This window comes from Melanerpes formicivorus, unplaced genomic scaffold (assembly GCF_026170545.1).
Source record: "Melanerpes formicivorus ecotype bairdi unplaced genomic scaffold, bMelFor1.0.p_v2 SCAF_2, whole genome shotgun sequence".
In the NCBI taxonomy this organism is placed as follows: Eukaryota; Metazoa; Chordata; class Aves; order Piciformes; family Picidae; genus Melanerpes; species Melanerpes formicivorus.
In genome coordinates this window covers 59,296,354-59,320,027 of record NW_027142354.1, presented here as the reverse complement: position 1 = coordinate 59,320,027, position 23,674 = coordinate 59,296,354, and the positions used below count along the sequence as shown (strand labels likewise).

Here is a 23,674-nt window from a genome sequence, read left to right as displayed (position 1 = left end):
AATGGCATACAAATAAATCACATAAATACTGTATGCTAACACCTGCAAAAATCAAAGATCTTCTTCATCCTCAGCATAAAAATGTTCATCCTAATCAGCTCAATAGCAGGAAGGGAGGTGACCCAGCTGCCACACATCCATTCAGCCCCTTGCACCGTCCTGCAGAGAGTGCTCTTCTCATGTGCTGGAAGAAAGCTGAAGAGACCTCTGCTGGAACTCTCCAGCCTGTGAAGGCTTGGGGTTTGTCCAGTGACCTCAGGCTGGGCTGGAGGAGCAGCTCCCCCTGCCCTGGGTGAGCAGGCACGGTGCCAGGAGGGGCTTAAGAGAAAGGCCTCTCTACCTTCCCTGGAAAAACGACTGCTCTTACCCGTTTCAGCTGCCGTCCTGGCGCTGTGCGCTAGCAAAAGCCTCTCCGTTACTCGCTGCCTCGCGGTTTGCCCTGGCTCACGGAGGGGCAGGCCCGGGGCCTTTGCCGGGGGTAGCGACGGGCGGCGGCGTGGGCAGCTCTGCCGCGGGGCGGCGGCGCGACCTCCAGCCGCTAGGCGGCGCCGTGCGGGAGGGCAGGCGGAAGCGCGGGGCGGCAGCTTCCCGCCGCGCAGCTGGTCCCGGGCGCTGGGGCGCGGAATGGCTGCCGCCGTCTAGCGCAGGGCCCGCGCCGCCGCCATGGGTCGGGAGTCCAGGTGAGGGCAGCGGGCACGTCGTGGCTGCCGGGGGCAGGCCGGCGCGCTCAGCCAGCGGTGCGAGAGGCCGTGCGAGCAGGACAAAGGGCAGCGGCGGGCCCGGGCCCGGCCCCGCAGGGGGAGCCGGCTCGGAGGGCAGGGCCGGGCGGCTCCCCCCGGGCCCCCGGGCGCGGTCAGGCCCGGCGCGGGGGGCGCGGCGCTCGGCTGGGGCTGCCGGGCCGGAGCCCCGAGCCCCCCCGAGCCCGGCGGCCCTTGCGCCTCGCTCCGTAGCGGCAGCGGCGTCGCGGTGCGCTCCTCCTCACCCGAGCGCGGCGGCTTCGCCTGGCAGCTTGGAGTGCTCCCGACCCCGCGCGGCTGCCGCAGGCGCTCCGTGGGGCGGCGCAGGGCGCAGGGGCTCCGTGGGGCGGCGCAGGGGCTCCGTGGGGCGGCGCGGGGGCTCCGTGGGGCGGCGCAGGGCTCTCCGTGGGGCGGCGCAGGGGCTCGGTGGGGCGGCGCAGGGGCTCGGTGGGGCGGCGCAGGGGCTCCGTGGGGCGGTGCAGGGCGCAGGGGCTCGGTGGGGCGGCGCAGGGGCTCGGTGGGGCGGCGCAGGGCTCTCCGTGGGGCGGCGCAGGGGCTCCGTGGGGCGGCGCAGGGGCTCCGTGGGGCGGTGCAGGGCGCAGGGGCTCGGTGGGGCGGCGCAGCCCCTCGGCTGGTGCGGCCCCGTCCTCTGTGTGCCTGGGGTCCGCCTGTGCTGGCAGGTGCCCGGGGGCTGCTGCGGCCGCTTGGGCTGCGGGGCAGCTCCAGGCCTGGCCAGTGCTGGCGTGCCGGACCTTGAGGTCTGCTCCCTGCTTCCCAGACCCGCTGCTGGGCTGGCCAGGAAAGGGTCTGCAGGCTGTGAGCCGCGGGAGGGGGAGCAAGGGAATCCTTCTGGTGTGGTGAGTGGAAATCCAGAGCTGGAGGAGGAGCAGATGGCCACAGCTGAGGTTCCCCACTGGAAAGTGTGCTAGAGAGTTCCTAGCCCTGCTCCCTCTCCTGCCCTGCTCCCCCCCAGAGTGTGATTAGCTTAAGAGGGCATTAATGAGGGGAGAAAAACAGCTCCCGTCTCCATCACACATCCCCTGCAGCATTGCTGACCCCCGAAGCTGCTCTTGTCCAGTTGGATGGTGGTAAGGACTGTCTGCTGGTGTCAGTGCTGACCACTGCCTCGTCCCTTAGGGTGTCAGGTCTCTTCAGTTGCAGTTGGACAGCTCTGGTGCTGAGCAGAGGCAGAATTTACCCCCCTGGCCTGGATAAAAGTTACATAGTGCATAAATGCAGCAAAGAGGATTCTTGGATGCTTGACACATGTAGAGGATGCTTCAAAGAGTGTGTGCAGTGGGGCCCCGTCTGCAGGCAGGGCTGCTGCTGGAGTGAGCTGCTGGAGCAGTGAGTGGGCTGCTGGTGCAGTGAGTGGGCTGCTGGAGTGAGTGGGCTGCTGGTGCAGTGAGTGGGCTGCTGGTGCAGTGAGTGGGCTGCTGGTGCAGTGAGTGAGTGGGCTGCTGGTGCAGTGAGTGAGTGGGCTGCTGGTGCAGTGAGTGGGCTGCTGGTGCAGTGAGTGGGCTGCTGGTGCAGTGAGTGGGCTGCTGGTGCAGTGAGTGGGCTGCTGGTGCAGTGAGTGAGTGGGCTGCTGGTGCAGTGAGTGGGCTGCTGGTGCAGTGAGTGAGTGGGCTGCTGGTGCAGTGAGTGGGCTGCTGGAGCAGTGAGTGGGCTGCTGGTGCAGTGAGTGGGCTGCTGGAGCAGTGAGTGGGCTGCTGGTGCAGTGAGTGGGCTGCTGGTGCAGTGAGTGGGCTGCTGGAGCAGTGAGTGGGCTGCTGGAGTGAGTGGGCTGCTGGTGCAGTGAGTGGGCTGCTGGTGCAGTGAGTGAGTGGGCTGCTGGTGCAGTGAGTGGGCTGCTGGTGCAGTGAGTGAGTGGGCTGCTGGTGCAGTGTGGTGAAGAGGTTACTAAATTTATGAATATGAAATATGAATTATGAAAAATATTATTGTATTAATTATCAAACTATTAATAACCGATTAATCACCAACTTATATACATGTTCTAGTGCACGTTCGTGAAATAGATTCCACAACTGGCTTAGTGTTATGATTATAACGTAATTGAACTATCTATAAACCCTTTCTATATTTATATAACGAAGGGTGCAGTTCTGCCGCTTGGCCACTAGATGGAGACTCGGCGGGACGCGGGCGGCTCCTGGCTATACACAGCACTATTACAATCTTTCTATGCGTCAGCGCTTACTCTGCTAGACGCGGATACTTTGAACTGAGTGCTAGTGGGTGGAAAGCACGTGGACAATATTCAGTCCCCTTCAGACAACAGGGATCGGTCCTGGTCGGGGTCGGTCCGTGGGATCGGCCCTCAGAAGTCGGCTCGCACGGCAGGGCGGGACGACGGTGGCTGGTAGGTGGGCTCGAACGACGGAAGCAGGCGAAGCTACGGGGGTCGGCCCAACCACGGCGGTTCTCGGGGCTGATGCAAACAGCCTCAGGGGGAGAATGCGGCTGCGTTAGACGGCGGATTCTCTTTACCGAGGTTAAAGGAGCAACAGGACTCTCGTAGTGGTCCTGGGTCCGGTGCAATACAAGCACGAACAATGCTCTGGTTTTCCCTGGAATTCACAGGGCTCAGAGCGGCACTCGGCGGCTCTGAGAGAGCGGCACTCGGTATTGATCACGTCCCTTCTCCCCGGCAACTGGGCAGATCTTACCCGCGGGGGTTGGTCCAGTCCTCCGGTGGCACGATGGGCTCTTCCGATCGGCACGACTGGTTGTAGCAATGCTGAGCTCCTCAGGCTCAGCGAAGGTCCTCCCTCTGGGCTTCTTCAACGATGCAGAGGCTTCCAGTATGCGTGCATGTATAACAGAAGCTAACAACAATAAGCTCAATGGCAAAGGCTGCAGCTCGAGAGTTACTCTCTCGAGCAACCACAGAGACAAAGTAAATGAGGGGGCAACGTGTTCACCAGCTGGGGTGATACTTATAGATTCCTCGAGGCTGGGCTTGACCATTGGGCACTCTCATAAACAACTGGCTTCAGCCTATAGAAAGCATGAAGCTAGAATTATGCCATACTTGGTGTAAGCACAAGCACTGCATGCGCTGGGTGCGTGCAAGCCTGGCTAATGCCTTGGCTTTTGTCTCCCTCCTAGAGGGAGGGGGAACTTGCCCACATGCTGGGACAAGATTCAGTATTGGGGCATAATGTGCCTTCACCACATGCAGTGAGTGGGCTGCTGCTGGAGTGAGTGGGCTGCTGGTGCAGTGAGTGGGCTGCTGGTGCAGTGAGTGGGCTGCTGGTGCAGTGAGTGGGCTGCTGCTGGAGTGAGTGGGCTGCTGGTGCAGTGAGTGGGCTGCTGGTGCAGTGAGTGGGCTGCTGGTGCAGTGAGTGGGCTGCTGGTGCAGTGAGTGGGCTGCTGGTGCAGTGAGTGGGCTGCTGGTGCAGTGAGTGGGCTGCTGGTGCAGTGAGTGGGCTGCTGGTGGAGCTGGCTGCTGGTGCAGCGGGCTGCTAGTGCAGTGGGCTGCTGGTGCAGTGAGTGGGCTGCTGGTGCAGTGAGTGGGCTGCTGCTGGAGTGAGTGGGCTGCTGGTGCAGTGAGTGGGCTGCTGGTGCAGCGGGCTGCTGGTGCAGTGGGCTGCTGGTGCAGTGAGTGGGCTGCTGGTGCAGTGAGTGGGCTGCTGGTGCAGTGAGTGGGCTGCTGGTGCAGTGGGCTGCTGGTGCAGTGAGTGGGCTGCTGCAGTGAGTGGGCTGCTGCTGGAGTGAGTGGGCTGCTGGTGCAGTGAGTGGGCTGCTGGTGCAGTGAGTGGGCTGCTGGTGCAGTGAGTGGGCTGCTGGTGCAGTGGGCTGCTGGTGCAGTGAGTGGGCTGCTGCAGTGAGTGGGCTGCTGCTGGAGTGAGTGGGCTGCTGGTGCAGTGAGTGGGCTGCTGGTGCAGTGAGTGGGCTGCTGGTGCAGTGAGTGGGCTGCTGGTGGAGCTGGCTGCTGGTGCAGCGGGCTGCTGGTGCAGTGGGCTGCTGATGCAGTGAGTGGGCTGCTGGTGCAGTGAGTGGGCTGCTGGAGTGAGTGGGCTGCTGGTGCAGTGAGTGGGCTGCTGCAGTGAGTGGGCTGCTGGAGTGAGTGGGCTGCTGGTGCAGTGAGTGGGCTGCTGGTGCAGTGAGTGGGCTGCTGCTGCAGTGAGCGGGCTGTTGCTGGAGCTGGCTGCTGCTGGAGTGAGTGGGCTGCTGGTGCAGTGGGCTGCTGCTGCAGTGAGCGGGCTGTTGCTGGAGCTGGCTGCTGCTGGAGCTGGCTGCTGCTGGAGCTGGCTGCTGCTGGAGCTGGCTGCTGCTGGAGCTGGCTGCTGGTGCGCTCCCGGCAGCGCGGTGAAGGCAGAGCAGTGCTGTGGCCAGGCAGTGCCTCTGGTTGCAGCACCCTGGGCTGGCGAGGCGCTCAGAGTGCTGGGAGCTGTCCGGCGTGCGGCGCACTCGGGCGAATATCCCCTTCGGACCTGCCCGCCCGTGGCCGGCCTGCTGCGGCTGAGCTGCCGTGCCGGTGCCGTACCGGTGCCGCTGCCGGTGCCGTGCCGGTGCCGTGCCGGTGCCGTGCTGGTTCCGTGCCGTGCCCATGCCGTGCCGGTGCCGTGCCGTGCCGGTGCTGCTGCCGCTGCCGGTGCCGTGCCGCTGCCGTGCCGGTGCTGCTGCCGTGCCGGTGCTGCTGCCGTGCCGGTGCCGTGCCGTGCCGTGCCGCTGCCGGTGCCGTGCCGGTGCCGTGCCGGTGCTGCTGCCGTGCCGGTGCCGTGCCGCTGCCGGTGCCGTGCCGCTGCCGTGCCGGTGCTGCTGCCGTGCCGGTGCCGTGCCGTGCCGTGCCGTGCCGGTGCCGTGCCGTGCCGTGCCGGTGCTCAGCGCGCTGTGCCTCTGCCGCAGGCACTACCGGAAGCGCTCAGCGTCGCGGGGCCGCTCGGGCAGCCGCTCCCGCAGCCGCTCGCCGTCCGACAAGAGAGGCAAGCGTGAGGAGCGGCGCTCCAGGAGCAGGGAGCGCGACCGCCGGCGCGACAGGTCCCGCAGCAGGGACAAGAGGAGGTCTCGGTCCCGCGACAGGAAGCGCCAAAGGTAGGCCTGAGCCCCCCCTGCTGCGCCCTGGGGGTCGTGCCCCCGGGCCGGCTGCCGCTCCTGGCAGCGGCGTGCCGCAGCCCGCGCCTCGGCAGCGGGCCGCCCGTGCCGTGCCCGGCCGCTAAGGCAGCACCCTGCTGTCCGTGCCAGGCGTTCCCGCAGCAGGGAGAGGGAGCGGAGCCGCGAGAGGAGGAGGTCCCGCAGCCGCGAGAGGAGGCGCTCCAGGAGCCGCAGCAGGGGCAGGAGGTCTCGGTCCTCCAGTCCCAGCAAGAACAGGAAAGCAGAAAACAGGTACCTGTGCCCTCTGGCTGCAGCCACGGTGCCCACACACCACAGACCTCACTGAGAGTGATGCTTGACCTCTTCCATCCTGACTCTGGAGCTGTGAACAGAGTTGTGCTGACCCATTTCAGTGGAGTTTTCAGCTGCAGTTGCAAGCAGCAGAGAATCCTGCTGTGCTGCAGGAGCGGGGAGTCTGTCAGCTGGGACAGCCAGCTGTGCAGAGCACAGGCAGGTCTGACAAGCTAGGCACTGTGAGGAGCTGGAATCACACAGTCTGCAGGAATAAGCCCAATGAAAATGGCTTCATGAGGTTTCATTGGCTGAATTTAGCCTTCATTGTCAGGAGGGAGTGCATGCTTGGGTTGGATGCAGTTGGGTGGTTCCTTTCTGGGTAATGCAGGCTGTGAGAGTCTGCATGTTTCATCTGAGTTACCAGAGCAGCTTTCCACAGGGAGAGCTGGGGTTATGTCTTCCAGCCAGTGCTGTAGGCCTGGGGACGTTCAGACTTCCTTGGCGAGATGCTGCATCGCTTCACCTCTCTGTAGAAGCTCAGCAGACAGGAAAGGTTTAGCATCTCTCTGCCTGCTGTCTTTAAGGAGGTGTAAAATAAGCTGCAGAACCACTGGAGTATCAGTTGTAAGTGTTCTGGAAGGAAGTCTGCAACTTCCCCTGGAAAGAAGTGAGAGGAGCAGAGCCAGAGCTCCTGAGTCACTGGTTGCAGTAGATTGCTCAGTTCTGGTAGTTAAAGGGAAGATTCCCATGGCATGGAAAGGTCCTCTGGGAGGCAGAGCACTTTGTAAGGTGTGTGGAAACATAAACCTGTGCAGAGTGTTCCTAGCTGTTTCTGCCCAGCACATCTGTGTCCTCCCCTGAGAGCAGCTGCCATGCTCTGAGAGCAATTTGATCTTGCCTTTCAGATCGAGGTCTAAAGAAAAGACAGAAGGAGTGGAGGTTTCCAAAGAAAAGAAGAAAGACAAAGACGACAAAGAAGAGGAGAAGGAGAAGGATGCTCCCACAAATACTGTGGCCACTGAGGTAGAGCTTTCCACACGCAGAGATTCAAGACAAGAACTCAGCCCAGGGATGAAGTTAGCCATAGGTTATTGCATTGCCAAGAGAAAACTGCTCTTGGAGCTGCAGGGGAGAGTCTTCTCCTCAGTACCACAGACTCCTCCCACGGGATGTGCCTCCACCTCTTGCCATGAGAAACCTCCTCAGTTCAGGATTGCACACTGCTTAGAGCAAACCACAGATGAATGCTCTCTGGTTTTTCACATGGTAGCTGTCTCCACAGGCCCTGAAAACGTTGGTGGCCTCTGGACCCAGGCTGGAATCCACGAGCAAGGGCAGAGGGAGGCTTGGTTTGCCTGGGTGGAGAGTGCCCAAAGTGCAGGGGGGGCTGACTCCTGGGAACCTGCAGGTGGCTGAGCAGCTGCACTGCCAGTGACACTGCCCAGGCATACCCCAGCCACAGGCCTTTGTAGTGGGAGGGCTTTTGGAAGTAGAGGGTAACAGAATTCTGTCCTGGATCGGTGGCTGAAATGAGATGAAGCTGCTGATGTGAGTTCCTTACTTCCCCCCAGTGAATAAAGGAGAGTTTAAGCTGCTGTGGCCTCAGTTAGGAGAAGCAGAGCAGCAGCTGCACTGCCTACTTGCCAGTGCACAGCTGATGCCAGTGCTCCTGCTGCAGCTCTGTGGCTGTGCAGTGCTGCCTAGCATGCTCCCAGCAGCCAGAGGCCATTTCATTTCCCTCTTGGTTGTGTTTCCTCCCAGAATTTCGATCAGAACAAGCTGGAAGAAGAAATGAGAAAACGGAAGGAAAGAGTGGAGAAGTGGAGGGAGGAGCAACGCAAGAAGGCCATGGAAAACATAGGAGAACTGAAAAAAGAGATTGAGGAGATGAAACAAGGGAAAAAGTGGAGTTTAGAAGATGATGATGGTATTTAACTGTTTATGTAGAGCACTTCTGTTCCTGCTGGCACTTGTGTGGCATTATCTTGAAAGCATTTAATGAACTCTTCGATAACAAAGCCTTAATCTGCCTTAGGATCCAGCTGAGAGCAAGGGGCTGGGAAGATTTGTAATCCCTCTGTTGTTCCATCTCTCTTGTTCGGATTAGATGATGAAGAGGAAACTGCAGAAGGAGAAAAAGAAGGCAATGAGGTCGAGGATGAAGAGCTAGATCCTCTGGATGCTTATATGGAAGAAGTGAAAGAAGAGGTGAAGAAGTTCAATATGAGGAGTGTGAAAGGTGGAGGTGGGAGTGAAAAGGTAAAACCCCATAGTGAGATTTCCTGTCTTGCACCAACAGCTTTGTGGCTTGGGGGGAAAAAAGCCCTGGGTTAGATGCACTCAGTGCCTGTGTGCCTGAGCTGCAGAGCCCAGTGTCACAGCGAGAGGCACTCTGATCACATTTCACTGAAGGAAGTGGAAAGCCCACAGGCACACTGCCCTCAGCTGGGGAACTGTCTGTGTGGTTTGTGTGCTGTGGTTTCTGCTCTCTGTGCTGCAGTAATTCTCCTGACTGCTTTGTAGAAAACTGGACCAACTGTGACCAAAGTAGTGACTGTGGTGACGACCAAAAAGGCAGCTGTGGAGTCAGAAAAGAAGAAAGGGGAGCTCATGGAGAATGACCAAGATGCAATGGAGGTAATGGAGGCCCCTTCTCTCTGAGGGGTGATCCCCAGTGTCAAACAGGCTGGGGAGTCATGGGATTGAGAGTGGATTGAGGGTGCTGGTGGGGAGCAGGGTGCACTCACAGCCCTCAGCCAGCCATGGGTGTGGGGGTGTCTTGAGCGAGGGCTTGGAGAAACAGCCTGGCCCAAGGCATGGGCTGGATCCCCTGCTGCCACTGCAGCTCCTCTGGGTCATGCTGAGCTCTGCTGTTAGGAGTACTCAGCCTGTTTCAAGCTGAGTCTGGTGCATGCCAGAGCTGTGACTGCCGTGGGACACAGATCAGTGGTGTGCTGGCTGGCTCTTGTTTGCTAGTCTTCTACTGTTCCTGTGTCATGGCACTGCTGATTTCTGAATGAAGGCTGCTGGTTAGTACTCAGAAAGTCATAACAGTGACATGGAACAGAGTGAAAGTTAAGGGTTGAGAGAGACATGACAGAACTTAGCACTCTTGAGCAGGGAGCAGCTTGGCAGTGTCTGTCCCAGCAGGGTAAGGAGTATCTCTTGCTTCTGAAAAACACTCCTCTGTAAGTGAAAGCCCAGAGCTCTTGGAGTACCATCACTAGTGTACACACAAATTGTGGTCTCTGCAGTATTCCTCAGAAGAGGAAGAAGTTGATCTCCAGACTGCCCTGACTGGCTATCAGACCAAGCAGAGAAAGCTGCTGGAACCAGTGGATCATGGGAAGATAGAGTATGAGCCCTTCCGGAAGAACTTCTATGTGGAAGTACCAGAGCTGGCCAAAATGACTCAGGAAGGTAAGGAGTACAGCCAGAGCACCTTGGGTGCTGGTACAGAAGAGTGATGGGGTTTGATGTCTGAAGGAACAGCAGATTCTTTTGGAATGTGAAGAGCACCTGGAGCACCTTGGTGTGGAATGCCACAGGATTGGTTAGATCACTGTAGCTGAGAGCTCCACTTGACCATCTGTGAGGCTTTGACTGAAAAAGGCTTCTGAATCCTTTCCACCTGCCTCCTGCATTTGTGTGTAACAAGCTGAAAGCTGCTTTTCTGGTGGTGAAAAACTGGAGTCTTTGACATGCAGGGGCAGATGGAGAACCTTTGGATCAAGGTGTCAGAGAAATCTCAAGCTTGACTCTGTTATCTCTGTTTCAGAGGTGAATGTGTACAGGCTGGAGCTGGAGGGAATTACAGTCAAGGGAAAAGGCTGCCCCAAACCCATAAAAACCTGGGTCCAGTGTGGGATTTCCATGAAGATTCTCACTGCCCTCAAAAAGTAAGGAAGCACTTGAGGAGCTGTGCTGTGTCTGGTTTGGGTCACTCAGCTCTGTCATTGGTTCATTGGGTCACCCTTTTCCGTGTTGCACAGGGCAGCCTGCTCTTGTTTGCAGGTGCTGCCTATGGAGGCACAGAGTGTTCAGCACCCGCTGTTGAGCTAGTGTTACCAACTCTTCTTGCTGACACTTGTGTCGTGCTTTTGCTGCTCTCCCAACCCCTGCTTTTTGCCCTCTCTTCCAGACATGGCTATGAGAAGCCCACCCCCATTCAGACCCAGGCTATCCCAGCCATTATGAACGGGCGTGACCTGATTGGCATTGCTAAGACGGGGAGTGGGAAAACCATTGCGTTCCTGCTGCCCATGTTCAGGCACATTATGGATCAGAGAGCGCTGGAAGAAGGAGAAGGTCCCATAGGTACAAACTGCTGTCTAAATGAATAAAGCCTCAGGTGGATGGGTCATTAGAAGGGCCTTCAGTTCTTCTCTTGATTCTAGGGCAGAAGGCTCTACTTGCTGAGCGGTTTTGTTTTACTGGGTGGATGATGAGCAAGCTGTGTGGTGGTGTTTGTGATCGCTGCTCTCTCTCACCTTGTCCCAAGGGCACTTGCTCTTGGGAGGGAGACCATATTCCTTGGATTCTGGGACTTGGACCAGACTGCCACCTCCTCCTCCTCCTCCTCTCTACATCCTCTTTGTCCCCAAGTGGCATGCTGTGGCTGTTGACTTCTGTCAGCTGAGCAGCACCTCTTGCGCGGCACCGCGCAGTGACAGTTCTCTGCTTTCCAGCCGTCATCATGACACCGACTCGCGAGCTGGCCCTGCAGATCACCAAGGAGTGCAAGAAATTCTCTAAGACACTTGGACTTCGAGTTGTCTGTGTCTATGGAGGGACAGGAATCAGTGAGCAGGTACCACTGGCCACCTAACTCTTGAACACTATTAGCGGCAGGCAGGGAACTGAGTTCTGTTCTCTTTTCCCTGAATCCGGTTGAGGGCTGGCTGCCCGTGGTGGAACCTGGCTGCTTCGGTGCCAGTTGTCCTTGGTGTAGCATGGGACATTTCTTTTGGGCCTGTAACTGCAGAAGTCATCCCCACTGTAACTGCTTCAAGCTAGGTTTGCCAGAGCTTACTCTCTGGAGGCAAAGCTTTACGTAAACAGTTGCCACGAGTAGAACTGCTGTGCCACAGCCTGTGCTGTGTTCTGTCTGGCAAGATGGTAGGTGCTCAGAAAAGGAAACCTCCAAAGCCATGAACCACTGCAACAGTTTGCTTCCTGTGCTCTACACCCAGATAGCTGAACTCAAAAGAGGAGCTGAGATTATTGTTTGCACGCCCGGGCGTATGATTGACATGTTAGCAGCTAACAATGGTGAGTAGAAGCCCTTTTCCTTGGAGACCTTTGTTGCTCTCTGTTGTGTAATTCTGACACATTCAGAAGATCATGTCTTTTGATAAATGGTCTTATGGAATTTTCTTAGATCTCTTCAGGCTGCACTCTCTCTAGCTGCTGAGAACACACAGCACTAAGAGAAGGTTTAATCAGATTGGTTTGACTGCTTGGGGGAGGTTAGGAAATGCCACATTCTTGACTGAATGTTTGAAAGAATGAGTGAATTCTTCAACATTCTTGAAGAGTCTCTGAGAGTATCATTGTTGAGCTTAAAATGTGCTGGCCCAAATTCTTTAACTTCAGTCATTTAGCTAATTCAGATACTTAGATGACTTGTCTGCCCACTGATCCTTTATTGCTCAGCAGTTACCTGCTTTTGCATGAGAGCCTCTGCCTCTGCCTTTGTCTGTGGGTTTTAAAAGCCAGACGGACAAAGAAGCCCACCCTAAGTAACTTGGAAAGAGCTGACTTTACCCCAGATCCTCAGAGGGGTGAGACCGAGCCACTGCAGCTTGAAGAGGTTTTGTCCTAGTGTAACCATTGCATGCTTATTAGATAAAGTTTTATGATTAAATTATTCCACATCAAAACCTCTACTAAACTGTTGACATTATTTAACTTCTGTGGAAAAAGTACCTTCAAGACATATAGAACTGGGCTTCAAGACTTAACTCGTCAAAGGTAGGTACATTAACGCTGTTCCCAAGTACCTTTACAAAGCTCTCGTGCGGGGATGACGCTGTTAAGATGCTGAGTAGCTCAGTAGAGTCTCAGAAGTCCTTGTTTTGTTCCTGGAGTATGAGTTCCAGAGTGCAGCTCTAGGTCTCTCCAAGACAGTGTGAGCATTCAGCTCCAATTTGCTGAAGCTGAAAGGGCCAAATTCTGCTGTAGTTCTCCAGGCACAAGCCTGGGTGACAGTTGTGGAGGATGTGGGAAGCCCGCTCCGCTCTGAGAGCCTTTGGCAGCGTCGCTGCACAGCTGCTCGGAGCAGAGCAAGTTCACCTTTACACCAGTGGAGAAAGGATGCTTAAATCCCTGAGGTAGTCCTTCTCCTGAAGGGTAATCTCCTGGCTGTCTGGGAAGGGTGCTAATGGCCCTGTCCATCTGAAGTTCCAAGTGTTCACAAATGCACAACTTGCTTACTTTGTCTCCGGCTGTCCCAGAGTTTGGGGTGGTTCTTACTGTCCGCTTGGTGCAGTGGGTAGACCGGAACCTTCCTGTTGCAAAGAGTGCCTGCTCTGTTGTGTGCATCTGATTAGCAGTGAGTCAGCATGATCAGCCTCCAACAGCTGTTTGGGGCTGCAGGGCAGTGCCAGGGGCTGTGTGTGAGAGCAGTTTGAGGCTGCAGCAGTTAGCACTGGACTTTGCCTTCCACACATGCGCTGTAATCTCTAATATGTTTTTTCCTAGGTGTCGCTGTCAGATAATGGCTGATGTGGCTCCTTGCTTCCTCTCAGTCTTAGTTTTATGATGTGTTTTGGCGAGGGCAGTTTTCTGAATTTTACAGGTTCTGCTGGCCCTATGATGGTATGCAAGAGAAGAGTTTCACACACTAAAGGGCCTTGTGCATACTTGCTCCTTTCCCACTATCTTGTAGATGTGCTCAAAGTCAGAGCTGTCCAATTCACCCTGGGTGAATTCCTATAAAAGTAATGAGTGTCTCTGGACACCAGTGAGACTAGATAACCTTAAAAATAAAGCAGTCCCTGAGGGAAAACACTTTCCACTTGGGTTTGTTTCCCATGGGCTTTCTCCTCTGCCTCCACAGGCCGGGTGACAAACCTCCGCAGGGTCACCTACGTTGTTCTGGACGAGGCAGACAGAATGTTTGACATGGGCTTTGAGCCTCAGGTAAGCAGTGACAGCAGTGCAGCTGCCACCACTGAGAAAGTCCTGCGGTTCCCTGGGTCTGTTACCTGCCAGTGAGTGCTCAGGAGGATGAGCTGCATGTGGACAGCACTTCAAGCTGCCTCTGTAATGTTTCATTATCCTGGCTGGCTTTGTTCTCAACAGCCTGTCCTGCCCAGGGTTCCAGAGCTGTGCTTCACTGCAGCCAGTGTAACTCCTTGCTGCAGGAATTGCTTCAGTAGTTGTAGCCTGCCTATAAATGTCTGCTGGCAGCGTGCAGGAGACAGGAACCAAACGCTGGCAGTGCTGGTGACAGGCAGCTGGGGACACCCGGGACCCTCTCAGGAGTCACCAGGGTGTGTTGTCCTGCAGACTGCAGACAATGCCTTTGTTTCATCTCCTGAGACACTGGGTTTCTGCTGGGGTGCAGGCAGTGCAGGCAGCGGGGAGCAGGCAGGGCCGTGCAGCAGTGGCCCTGCAGCCGGTGGGGCTGTCCAGCAGTGGGGCTGTGGCTGCTGGGGTGCAGGCAGCAGGGAGCAGGCAGGGCTGTGGCTGCTGGGGTGCAGGCTGTGCAGGCAGCGGGGAGCAGGCAGGGCTGTGCAGCAGTGGCCCTGCAGCCGGTGGGGCTGTGCAGCAGTGGGGCTGTGGCTGCTGGGGTGCAGGCATCAGGGTGCAGGCAGGGCTGTGGCTGCTGGGGTGCAGGCAGTGCAGGCAGCAGGGTGCAGGCGGTGCAGGCAGCAGGGTGCAGGCGGTGCAGGCAGCAGGGTGCAGGCAGGGCCGTGCACCGGCAGGGCTGTGGCTGCTGGGGTGCAGGCTGTGCAGGCAGCGGGGAGCAGGCAGGGCCGTGCAGCAGTGGCCCTGCAGCTGGTGGGGCTGTCCAGCAGCGGGGCTGTGCAGCAGCGGGGCTGTGGCTGCTGGGGTGCAGGCAGCAGGGTGCAGGCAGGGCCGTGCAGCAGTGGCCCTGCAGCCGGTGGGGCTGTGCAGCAGCGGGGCTGTGGCTGCTGGGGTGCAGTCAGCAGGGTGCAGGCAGGGCTGTGGCTGCTGGGGTGCAGTCAACAGGGTGCAGGCGGTGCAGTCAGCAGGGTGCAGGCAGGGCCGTGCAGCGGTGGGGCTGTGGCTGCTGGGGTGCAGGCAGTAGGGTGCAGGCAGGGCCGTGCAGCTGTGGGGCTGTGGCTGCTGGGGTGCAGGCGGTGCAGGCAGCAGGGAGCAGGCAGCGCCGTGCAGCTGTGGGGCTGTGGCTGCTGGGGTGCAGGCGGTGCAGGCAGCAGGGTGCAGGCAGGGCCGTGCAGCAGTGGGGCTGTGGCTGCTGGGGTGCAGGCAGCAGGGTGCAGGCAGGGCCGTGCAGCAGTGGGGCTGTGGCTGCTGGGGTGCAGGCAGCAGGGTGCAGGCAGCAGGGTGCAGGCGGTGCAGTCAGCAGGGTGCAGTCAGCGCCGTGCAGCAGCGGGGCTGTGGCTGCTGGGGTGCAGGCAGCAGGGTGCAGGCAGCAGGGAGCAGGCAGCGCCGTGCAGCAGCGGGGCTGTGGCTGCTGGGGTGCAGGCAGCAGGGTGCAGGTGGTGCAGGCAGCGCCGTGCAGCAGCGGGGCTGTGGCTGCTGGGGTGCAGGCAGCAGGGTGCAGGCAGCAGGGAGCAGGCAGCGCCGTGCAGCAGTGGGGCTGTGGCTGCTGGGGTGCAGGCAGCAGGGTGCAGGCAGCAGGGAGCAGGCAGCGCCGTGCAGCAGCGGCCCTGCAGCCGGCGTGCCGTCCCGCAGGTGATGCGCATCGTGGACAACGTGCGGCCCGACCGCCAGACCGTCATGTTCTCTGCCACCTTCCCCCGCGCCATGGAGGCCCTGGCTCGCAGGATCCTCAGCAAGCCCATCGAGGTGCAGGTCGGGGGCAGGAGCGTGGTGTGCTCTGATGTGGAGCAGCACGTGGTGAGTGTCACGCCCCCTCCCCTCAGCAGCTCACGGAGGTTGACTTCCGGCCGTACTGCATAGAAGCGGCACAGAGCCACGCGCTGGGCTGGGCTGCGAGGGGCCCTCAAAGCTCACTGCTTAGTGACCTGATGAAATGTCGTCTCAGGACAAACCAGTACCCTGGCCTGCAAGGGCTGTGTGCTCACCTCTGGGCAAAACCTGGCTGTGCCCTGCTAAGCTGAACAGCAGCTTTGCCACTGCCTCTGGAAACGGCCTGGGGAAGTCATCTCCTGTTCCTGAGTTTTGTTTAGTGCACCCTGAAGGTGTTTGGTGACTCAGGGCACAGCTGACACTCTGCCTGCTTTGCCTTTCTCTGCCTTCTCCAGATTGTCATAGAAGAGGAGAACAAGTTTCTGAAGCTGCTGGAGCTGCTGGGGCACTACCAGGAGAAAGGATCAGTGATCATATTTGTAGACAAGCAAGAGCACGCTGATGGCTTGTTGAAGGATTTGATGAGAGCCTCTTACCCCTGCTTGTCTCTTCATGGGGGTAAGCTGCAGCCCTCAGGATTTCTGTTAGCAGCTCCAAACTGGAGTTGGTGTTCAGCAGTTGCAGAGAGAAGTCAGCTCCTGGAGAGTTCTCATTCTTACTTCTTCTGAGCAGGCTTTGCTTTCTATTTGGGAAAGATCTTTGCCCCTTAATTTGCAAGAGAGATGACAGTGTCCTGGGACTGCTCTTCACTGCTCTCTGGGAGGTGCCATGGGGTGCCAAACCTTGTCTCTGTCAGCAGAACTGCTGGAGTTGACACCCACAGGGAGTATCACTGCCTGGTGCCACAGGGTAGTGCCTGCCATCGAGGGAGCATTAGATCACCTTTGATCTCCCACAAGAAGAGCAGCTGCTGTTTCACTTCCTGTCATCAAGCAGTGATACAACAGCAGTGGGTTAGTAGCAGGAGGAGGAAATCTCTTTGGAGTATTGCCCATCCCACAGTACCTTAAACTTTCTGTACATGATGCTCTTAAAAATGCAGTAACCCATCAGCAGAAAACTCCACTGTTCATTTAGTGCAGCAGGAGAAGAGGGAAGACTATTCCTGTCCTTCTGAGACCTCTGCTGCCGGGAGAGAGCAGGCAGAGCCTTGGATGAGGCTCAGCTGAATAGAAGAAACCATAGGAGAGCTTGTTAAAGAAACTTCAGAGCAGCATCTTTGTACAGGGGAAAACTGAGTGTGTTGTTATTCTGGGTCACAGACAGAGGTCTGTTCCTCTGCCTGATGCCTTTTGCCTGTGGAAGTGTGAAGTTACTGAAATGCAGTTTGCTTAGGTTTGGGGTTGTTTGAGCTTGGAGGCTGGCTTGACCTGGGCACAAATACTTGGGGCTCCAAGCAGAGCTCTCTAAGGAGCTGTTCTGTCTGGTTTCTTGCAGGCATTGATCAGTATGACAGGGACAGCATCATCAATGACTTCAAGAATGGAATTTGCAAGCTTCTGGTGGCCACATCTGTAGCAGCCAGGGGCCTGGATGTGAAGCAGTTGATGCTGGTGGTCAACTACAGCTGTCCCAACCACTACGAGGACTACGTGCACCGAGCAGGCCGGACAGGACGAGCAGGCAATAAAGTGAGAGCAGCTGCCTGCTGGGGTACCAAAGGCTTCTGCCTCACTGAGGGGTTCACAGGGGATAGCTACAGAGGGAGCAGTTCATGGTGGTGGTGGGAAGAGCCTTTTCCTTTAGAGTGCAGCTCAAGCTTCGGAGTGATCAGGTGTGAAGGTGCTCTGCAGTTCAGCACTGTGGCCCTTGAAAGGTACATGATCCCCTGATGGGTGAATGATCTCCTAAAGCCCAGTTGTGCCTCAAAGCCTGCCTGGTTTTCACTGTTGGGAATGTGTACATTTGTAAGATTTTATTCACTTCAGACTGGAAGGAGCTGGATGTAGATTAGACATGAGGAAGAAACTCTTCCCCATGAGGAAGGTGAGGCACTGGAACAGGCTGCCCAGAGAGGCTTTGGAGGCTCCGGCTCTGGCAGTGTTCAAAGCCAGGTCGGATGGGGCTTTGAGCAACCTGGTCTGGAAGGAGCTGTCCCTGCCTGTGGCAGGGGGCTGGAACTAAATGACCTTGAAGGCCTCTTCTAACTCAAACCAATCTGTGATTCCATTTCCCAAACTTTTTGACAAGAGTGATAGAAAAGATGTCAGCTCCTAGCATCTATGCTTGGTTACCTCTGCAATGGCCTCCTGGGACAGCACCTCCTCCTTTGACATCCCTGCTGAAAGAGCTGGGGCATGAAGGTCATAGTTACGGCTGTGGAGCACAGCAGCAGCAGCTGAGCCAGGGGGCTTCAGGACATGTAGAGCTGAAGTGCCTGCAGAGATCTTTCTTTGGTTCTGATCTCTTGACCTCCTCCTGGCCAGGGCTATGCCTACACATTCATCACCGAGGATCAGGCACGCTACGCTGGGGATATCATCAAGGCTTTGGAGTTGTCTGGGAACCCAATTCCTCCTGATTTGGAGAAGCTCTGGGCTGACTTCAAAGACCAGCAGAAGGCTGTAAGCAATCCTTTCTTCTGTCATGGCCCTTGCTCTGGCTTTAAGGGGTGGGCACAGGGGGCTGGGTGTATGGTACCTGCACGTGAAGCATCACTGACTGCCCTGGGGGCACGTGGCTGTGCTTAGGCTGTGTGCCAGCATCTCCAGGACTGGTGTCCTGGATGGCTTATACAGGGCTGGCCCTCAGCATTTCAGTGTTGTCAGCTGGTATGTGAGAGAGAGAGGCCTGCTGTGGAAGGGCGCTCTGGCTTCTCGCAAAGCTCAGTGTGAGAGATGCTGCAGTTCTCTCCCAGGGTTTGTATTGTCATTTCTAGAGCTCTAGCTCGTGCTGGCAAGAGTGGCTTTGGAGACCCCCCAGCATCAGAACTGCAGAGCTCTCCTTGGGGTACTTTTGGGGCTGGCTTTGCCTCTGCTTTGTTTTGTTTGGGGATTTTATTACTGCTTTTGCTGCATTTAAAATGTGCACTTACAGAACCCCCAACACTCTGTCTGCTCTTTTGATGAGACTTGGTTGTGAAATACAGAGTCAGTTTGGAGAGCTCTCTAGACTGGCTAGGTTGTGCCTTTTAAAAGAGCAGTCTCACATTTGTGCAGTTTCATAGCTGTCTCATGGCTGTCAGGATTGTGGGTTTGAGCTCCCTAAGAAGGAAAATGCATGTTTTTCATTCCAGGAAGGAAAGCTGATCAAGAAAAGCAGTGGATTCTCTGGGAAAGGTTTTAAATTTGATGAAACAGAACAGGCTTTGGCTAATGAAAGAAAAAAGCTGCAGAAAGCAGCTCTTGGCTTGCAGGATTCAGATGATGAAGACACAGCTGTTGATGTAAGCATCTGAAAGTTAAGATTTAAGTTGCTGAAGTTCCCAGGCTGTTTGGGCTCTCCTCAGCCCGTTCCATGAGCCTGGATTGTTTGGTGCCCCTCATCCTGCACTGCTGCCTGCAGGAGCTGCATTCTGTGAGTGGGTCAGTGTGTGTTCTTTGATGGAAATCATACCTGAGTGTGCTAGAAACGCTGTGCAGGTGTGAAGACAAAGCTCCCTGAAGACACTGGAGGTCTCCTTCTGACTCTGGTGTTGGGTGCTTGCTGTCTGTGCTTATGGAAGGCCACAGAAATTGTGTAGTGTTACCCTGGTGTGATGAAGCAGAACCATTGCCCACCTTACAAACACTGCACTACTTGAAGTGCTTTAAAGAGATTCAAAGCAGTGTTCCCTATTTCTAAGTCTTCATTAGATTCCTTTCCAATGTCTCTTAGTCTCCTTCTTGTCCCCTCGAAAGTAAACCCTGTGCCAGCCTTTGCCTCACTTGCCCAGGAGCTGCTTCCCTAGGCTCTGGAGCGCTAGCTTCCCTTAGGCTAGGGTTATGTGAGGGTAGCTGCAGCAGGCTGATAGCTGTTGCTGCCCTTAGATTGATGAGCAGATCGAGAGCATGTTCAACTCCAAGAAGAGAGTGAAGGACATGGCGGCGCCGGGCACGTCCAACGCCCCCACGCCGTCCGCCGGCAACGCCGAGAAGCTGGAGATTGCGAAGCGCCTGGCGCTGAGGATCAATGCCCAGAAGAACCTTGGAGCAGAGGCACAAGTCTTGGTCCCCTTCCACTTCAAGGTCAGACTCCACAGGCAATTGTTCTGTTTGATGAGGGTGGTTCAGTGGGCTCTGTGGCTGCCAGTTCACTCCGTGTTTCCGCACGCTAATGCCAGGCTGCGTTGCCTGGCCGCCCTGCCTGGCCGCCCTGCCTGGCCGCCTTGCCTGGCCGCCCTGCCTGGCCGCCCTGCCTGGCCGCCCTGCCTGGCCGCCTTGCCTGGCCGCCCTGCCTGGCCGCACTGCCTGGCCGCCCTGCCTGGCCGCACTGCCTGGCCGCACTGCCTGGCCACACTGCCTGGCTGCATTGCCTGGCCGCACTGCCTGGCTGCCTTGTGCTGGGCTGCCTTGGTGAGAGCCTGCAGGACCTGTGACTGAGTGAAGGTGACCTAACTGGGAGTGCTTGCTCTGCCCTGGCAGAGGGTTCATTCCTCACTGATAAGTAGGTTTGTCAGCCCTAGCAGAGTTGCTGGAGATCCCTCCATGCTGAAGCAGGTGATACACACCCTGTGTAGATGAGGCTGATGAGGTCTGGAATGGCCAGAGGTGGTTTGGAGCTGAAGACAGAGAAGGTCATCAGGATGCTTTCTCTGAAGGGGTGAGGGGAGGTACTGAGAGGCAGGAAAGAAGTTTGGAGGCGGTGCTGATGTGGACAGTGGTGTGGTACAGGAGGCTTTGCTGGAGCCCTGGCTGGTGTGTGCAGGGCTTCTCTTGGCTCCTTTGTTCTCACCATGGACCTGTGCCTTACAGGACGTGATGCAGCAGGCTACCAACGCTATCCTGAGAGGAGGCACCATCCAAGCTCCTACTGTGTCTGCCAAGACCATTGCAGAGCAGCTGGCTGAAAAAATCAATGCTAAGCTCAATTATGTGCCCATAGAGAAGCAGGAGGAAGAGAAGCAGGATGGAGGACAAAATGAATCCTTTAAGAGATACGAGGAAGAGCTGGAGATCAATGACTTCCCACAGGCAAGTAACCACTTTGCTGTAGCCAAGGGTCAGTGGCCACTTGAGCACAGCTTCAGCTGGGATCATACCAGTCAAGGGTTTTGGCAGTGCTCCCTCTCAGCTAGCTGGAGTGGCAGCAGGGTCTGGGATTACTCCTCAGCTTAGAGAGGCCCAGTGCTGTGGGCAGACTCCAGAGACTATCAGCAAAACCAGCAGTCCTGTCACACACAGATCTGTTCTGCCCTTGCTGCTGGCTTCTCTGCTATCACAGTGAAGTATTTTTGAGGCTCTTGAGGAGATTTGGGACACTTTTTACAGGGTTCTGAGAAAAAGCTGGCAGTGGCTGTTCCTTAGGCTTTGTTACTGGAGATGTTACGGTTTACTTTGTCTGTAACCACTGAAGTGTGCAGAAGTAAAGAGCACTGCTGTTGGTCAAGGAAGCACTTGCAGCCATGGGCAGTGTGCTTGCTCTTGGAGTCTGTGCCTGCACAGATCCTGCTGAACTTGGCCAATGCTGCTTCACTACAAGCAACTTCCAAACTTTCCTGGCAGCAGAGTGCAAGGCCTGTGGAGTTCTTGCTTCAGGAGCACTGTGCAGCTCTTTTCCTCTCTCCTTCCGTCACTGCAGCTGTTTGCACAGCAGGAGCTGGCTCAAAGGGCAAGCTGCAGTTCCCAGGCAGAACTCCAGCACCCACTTCTCCCAGTGCAGTGTTCTTGTTTTGCCTCCAGTGCCACCTACCCTCCACACTGCCATTCTGTGTGGTGCCTTTCTCCTTGCTGATCCTCCCTCACCCTTTCCCTTGCAGACTGCCAGATGGAAAGTGACCTCCAAAGAAGCACTGCAGAGGATCAGTGAATATTCTGAAGCTGCCATTACAATCAGAGGAACTTACTTCCCTCCAGGCAAAGAGCCCAAGGAAGGAGAAAGGAAGATTTACCTGGCTATAGAAAGTAAGTTCTCTGTGCAGGAAATGATGACTGGCCATGGGCTGCCTTCAGTCGGCTGTCTGGATGCTCAGTTACAGACACACAGCCACAGAACTGTACTGATAGGAAAAGGTCTCTGAGTGCAGTCACTGAGCCCATGGCCACCAGACCATGTCCCACGGTGCCTTGGCCACAGCTTTCTTGGACACCTCCAGGGACAGAGACTCCACCACCTCCCTGGGCAGCCTGTGCCAGTGCCTCACCAGTGCAGTGAAGAAGTTTCCCCTAGTATCCAATCTAGTCCATGAAGTGACAAGCTTCAGCCACTCTGCCAGTTAACAGAATGAGCAGAGAAACTCTTCTGTCTTGCTGCACTTTGTCAGGTGCTCCATGGGGGTCAGAGATGCTCCTCCTCAGAATCTTGGCCTGCCAGAGCAGACCTCTAGAGAGGCAGCTGGGAGGAGAGGGAAAGAAGAGAGAAAAAACCCATCCAAACCAATGTGCCTGTGGCAGTGTGAAATAAGGGAGAGCATGGAACTGTGTGGGTGTGAGAAGTGCCACCAGCTGCAACAGGAAAAGCTTAGCAAGGCTCAGCATGGCAGAGTTTTTGTCCAGGAAACCTCTGATCCTCAGTACTGCTGAACAGTCATTTCTGACTGCCTGGTTCAAGTCCCTTCCTTCCCCAGGCCAGCTGTGGCTGGCTGTGCAGCACTGGGGTGGCCTTCAGCAGAGAGCTGAGCATGTGCAGCACTGTTGCTGGGAGCAGCCAGCAGTGGGGGTTGTAGGCTTCACAGGCAGAAGGTGTTGAAGATGCTGCTGTCCTTTTGTCCTCAGGTGCCAATGAACTGGCTGTGCAGAAAGCAAAGGCAGAAATCACAAGGCTTATAAAAGAGGAGCTGATCAGACTGGTGAGTGAGGTACCCAGGACAGAGGGAAAGGGCCTTGCTCCATGCTTGAGGAGATTGAGTTCTACAGCTGCTGACACCCTGGCACATGGTTTTATTAATAGTGGGGACTGGGACCTATAGATCTCCAAAACACTGATGGAGCAGCCTAGAAAATCCATTCCCCTCCTCAGTCAGCCAGACCCAGGGCTGCTGTCAGCCAGCAGATGGAGATAACACATTAGCAGAGCTTTCTGAGGGGAGGTCCCAGCGAACTCCCTCATTTCAGCACCATCAGGGAAGGGAGAATCCTTCCACTCGTTTGAGTGCTTGATGCGTGCTGGGGGCTGTAGCTCTGCAGCACAGCCACACTCTGCTTAAATAAGGCATTGCCTGGAGACACTGTGGTTTGGGCTCCCTGCTGGGACAAACCTTGGCTTTCTCTGGGACAGCCTTCAGAGAATCAGAGAATTGTTTTGCTTGGAATCATCCAGGCCAGCTGCTAACCCAGCACTGCCAGGGCACCTCTAAACCATGGCAGCTTTGCAACCCCTCCGGGGGTGAGGACTCCACCACTGCCCTGGGCAGCTTGGGCCAGAGTGCAACAACCCTTTGGGGGAAGAAATTGGTTTTAAGGTCCAAATTCATCCTCCCCTGGCACAACTTGAGGCCATTTCCTTTTGTTCCATCACTTATTCCTTGGGAGAAGAGACCAAACCCCACCTGGCTCCAGCCTGCTCTCAGGGAGCTGCAGAGAGCAGTGAGGTCTCCCTCAGCCTCCTCTGCTCCAGGCTGAGCACCCCCAGCCCCCTCAGCTGCTCCTCCCCAGCCCTGTTCTGCAGACCCCTCCCCAGCTTTGTTGCCCTTCTTTGGACCTGTTTCAGGCCTCTGTCCTTGCTCCTCGTGAGGGGCCAAGCCTGCCGGCAGTGCGGCTTGGTGTGGGTGCGTGAGGCAGGGCCGGTGGCTCGGCCGCTGCTCTGCTGTGTGTGACCTTGCTGCTGGCAGGGTTTGTTGCAGTGCATTTCTCCATTCCCCCTCACAACTGATGCAATCTCTCCTTTCTTTGCAGCAAAACTCTTACCAGCCCACCAACAAAGGCAGATACAAAGTGCTCTGAGAGCGGAGTTGGCTGTCTGCAGTGGCTGGGGCGTGCCCCCGGGTGGCTCCTGCTGCCCGTGCTGTTTACACTGCTGCTTGGACATTCACTTTCTGCTTCCTCTCCTGGACACTTTTTAACTGAAAATGTGCTGAAACATCCCAATCCTCTCCCCTGGAGTGATCAGGCTCAAAGCAGCCTGGGGTTGGTGAGGCATGATCTCATTTCAAAGTGCAGCTTCTGTACTTTGCAGCCTCAAGAACACAAAATAAAGCAGATTTTACTTTTCTGACAGCCTGTCCCATGCAGTGAATGAAAGCTCCCTGGGCTTGTGGGGGCAGGTGAGCTGCTCCAGGCTGGGGGAGGGGGCACTTTGTGCTGGAGCAGTGAGCACAGCCCTGGACAAAGGCAGGAACTGGCTGGTGCCCTCTGCCAGTGCTCCCCGAAGGGCAGAGAGCCTCTCGCAGGGAGCAGAGGAGAGAGTTTTACCCAGGAATTCTTTTAAGGTCTTCTCCTTTTCGTGGCCTAGTTTGTCCTTCCTCCTCCAGGCAATGAGCAACTCTTGGGGGTTTGTAGAGT

General features: G+C 56.6%; 1 protein-coding gene across 1 annotated transcript; it reads left to right on the top strand.

The window, feature by feature from the left end:
• The first annotated feature begins 586 nt into the window (after window positions 1-586).
• Window positions 587-23,389, top strand: DDX46 (DEAD-box helicase 46). The gene is made up of 23 exons (XM_068163394.1): window positions 587-680; window positions 5,595-5,780; window positions 5,931-6,071; window positions 6,980-7,097; window positions 7,836-8,001; window positions 8,182-8,333; window positions 8,598-8,711; window positions 9,329-9,494; window positions 9,853-9,973; window positions 10,216-10,391; window positions 10,763-10,884; window positions 11,267-11,345; window positions 13,135-13,217; window positions 14,961-15,125; window positions 15,494-15,656; window positions 16,536-16,729; window positions 17,525-17,662; window positions 18,334-18,483; window positions 19,067-19,264; window positions 19,991-20,209; window positions 20,995-21,139; window positions 21,950-22,023; window positions 23,069-23,389. Exons 1-23 carry the CDS (start codon window positions 664-666, stop codon window positions 23,114-23,116), a joined length of 3,135 nt encoding a protein of 1,044 aa, XP_068019495.1. The 5' UTR covers window positions 587-663; the 3' UTR covers window positions 23,117-23,389.
• Window positions 23,390-23,674: the final 285 nt, after the last annotated feature.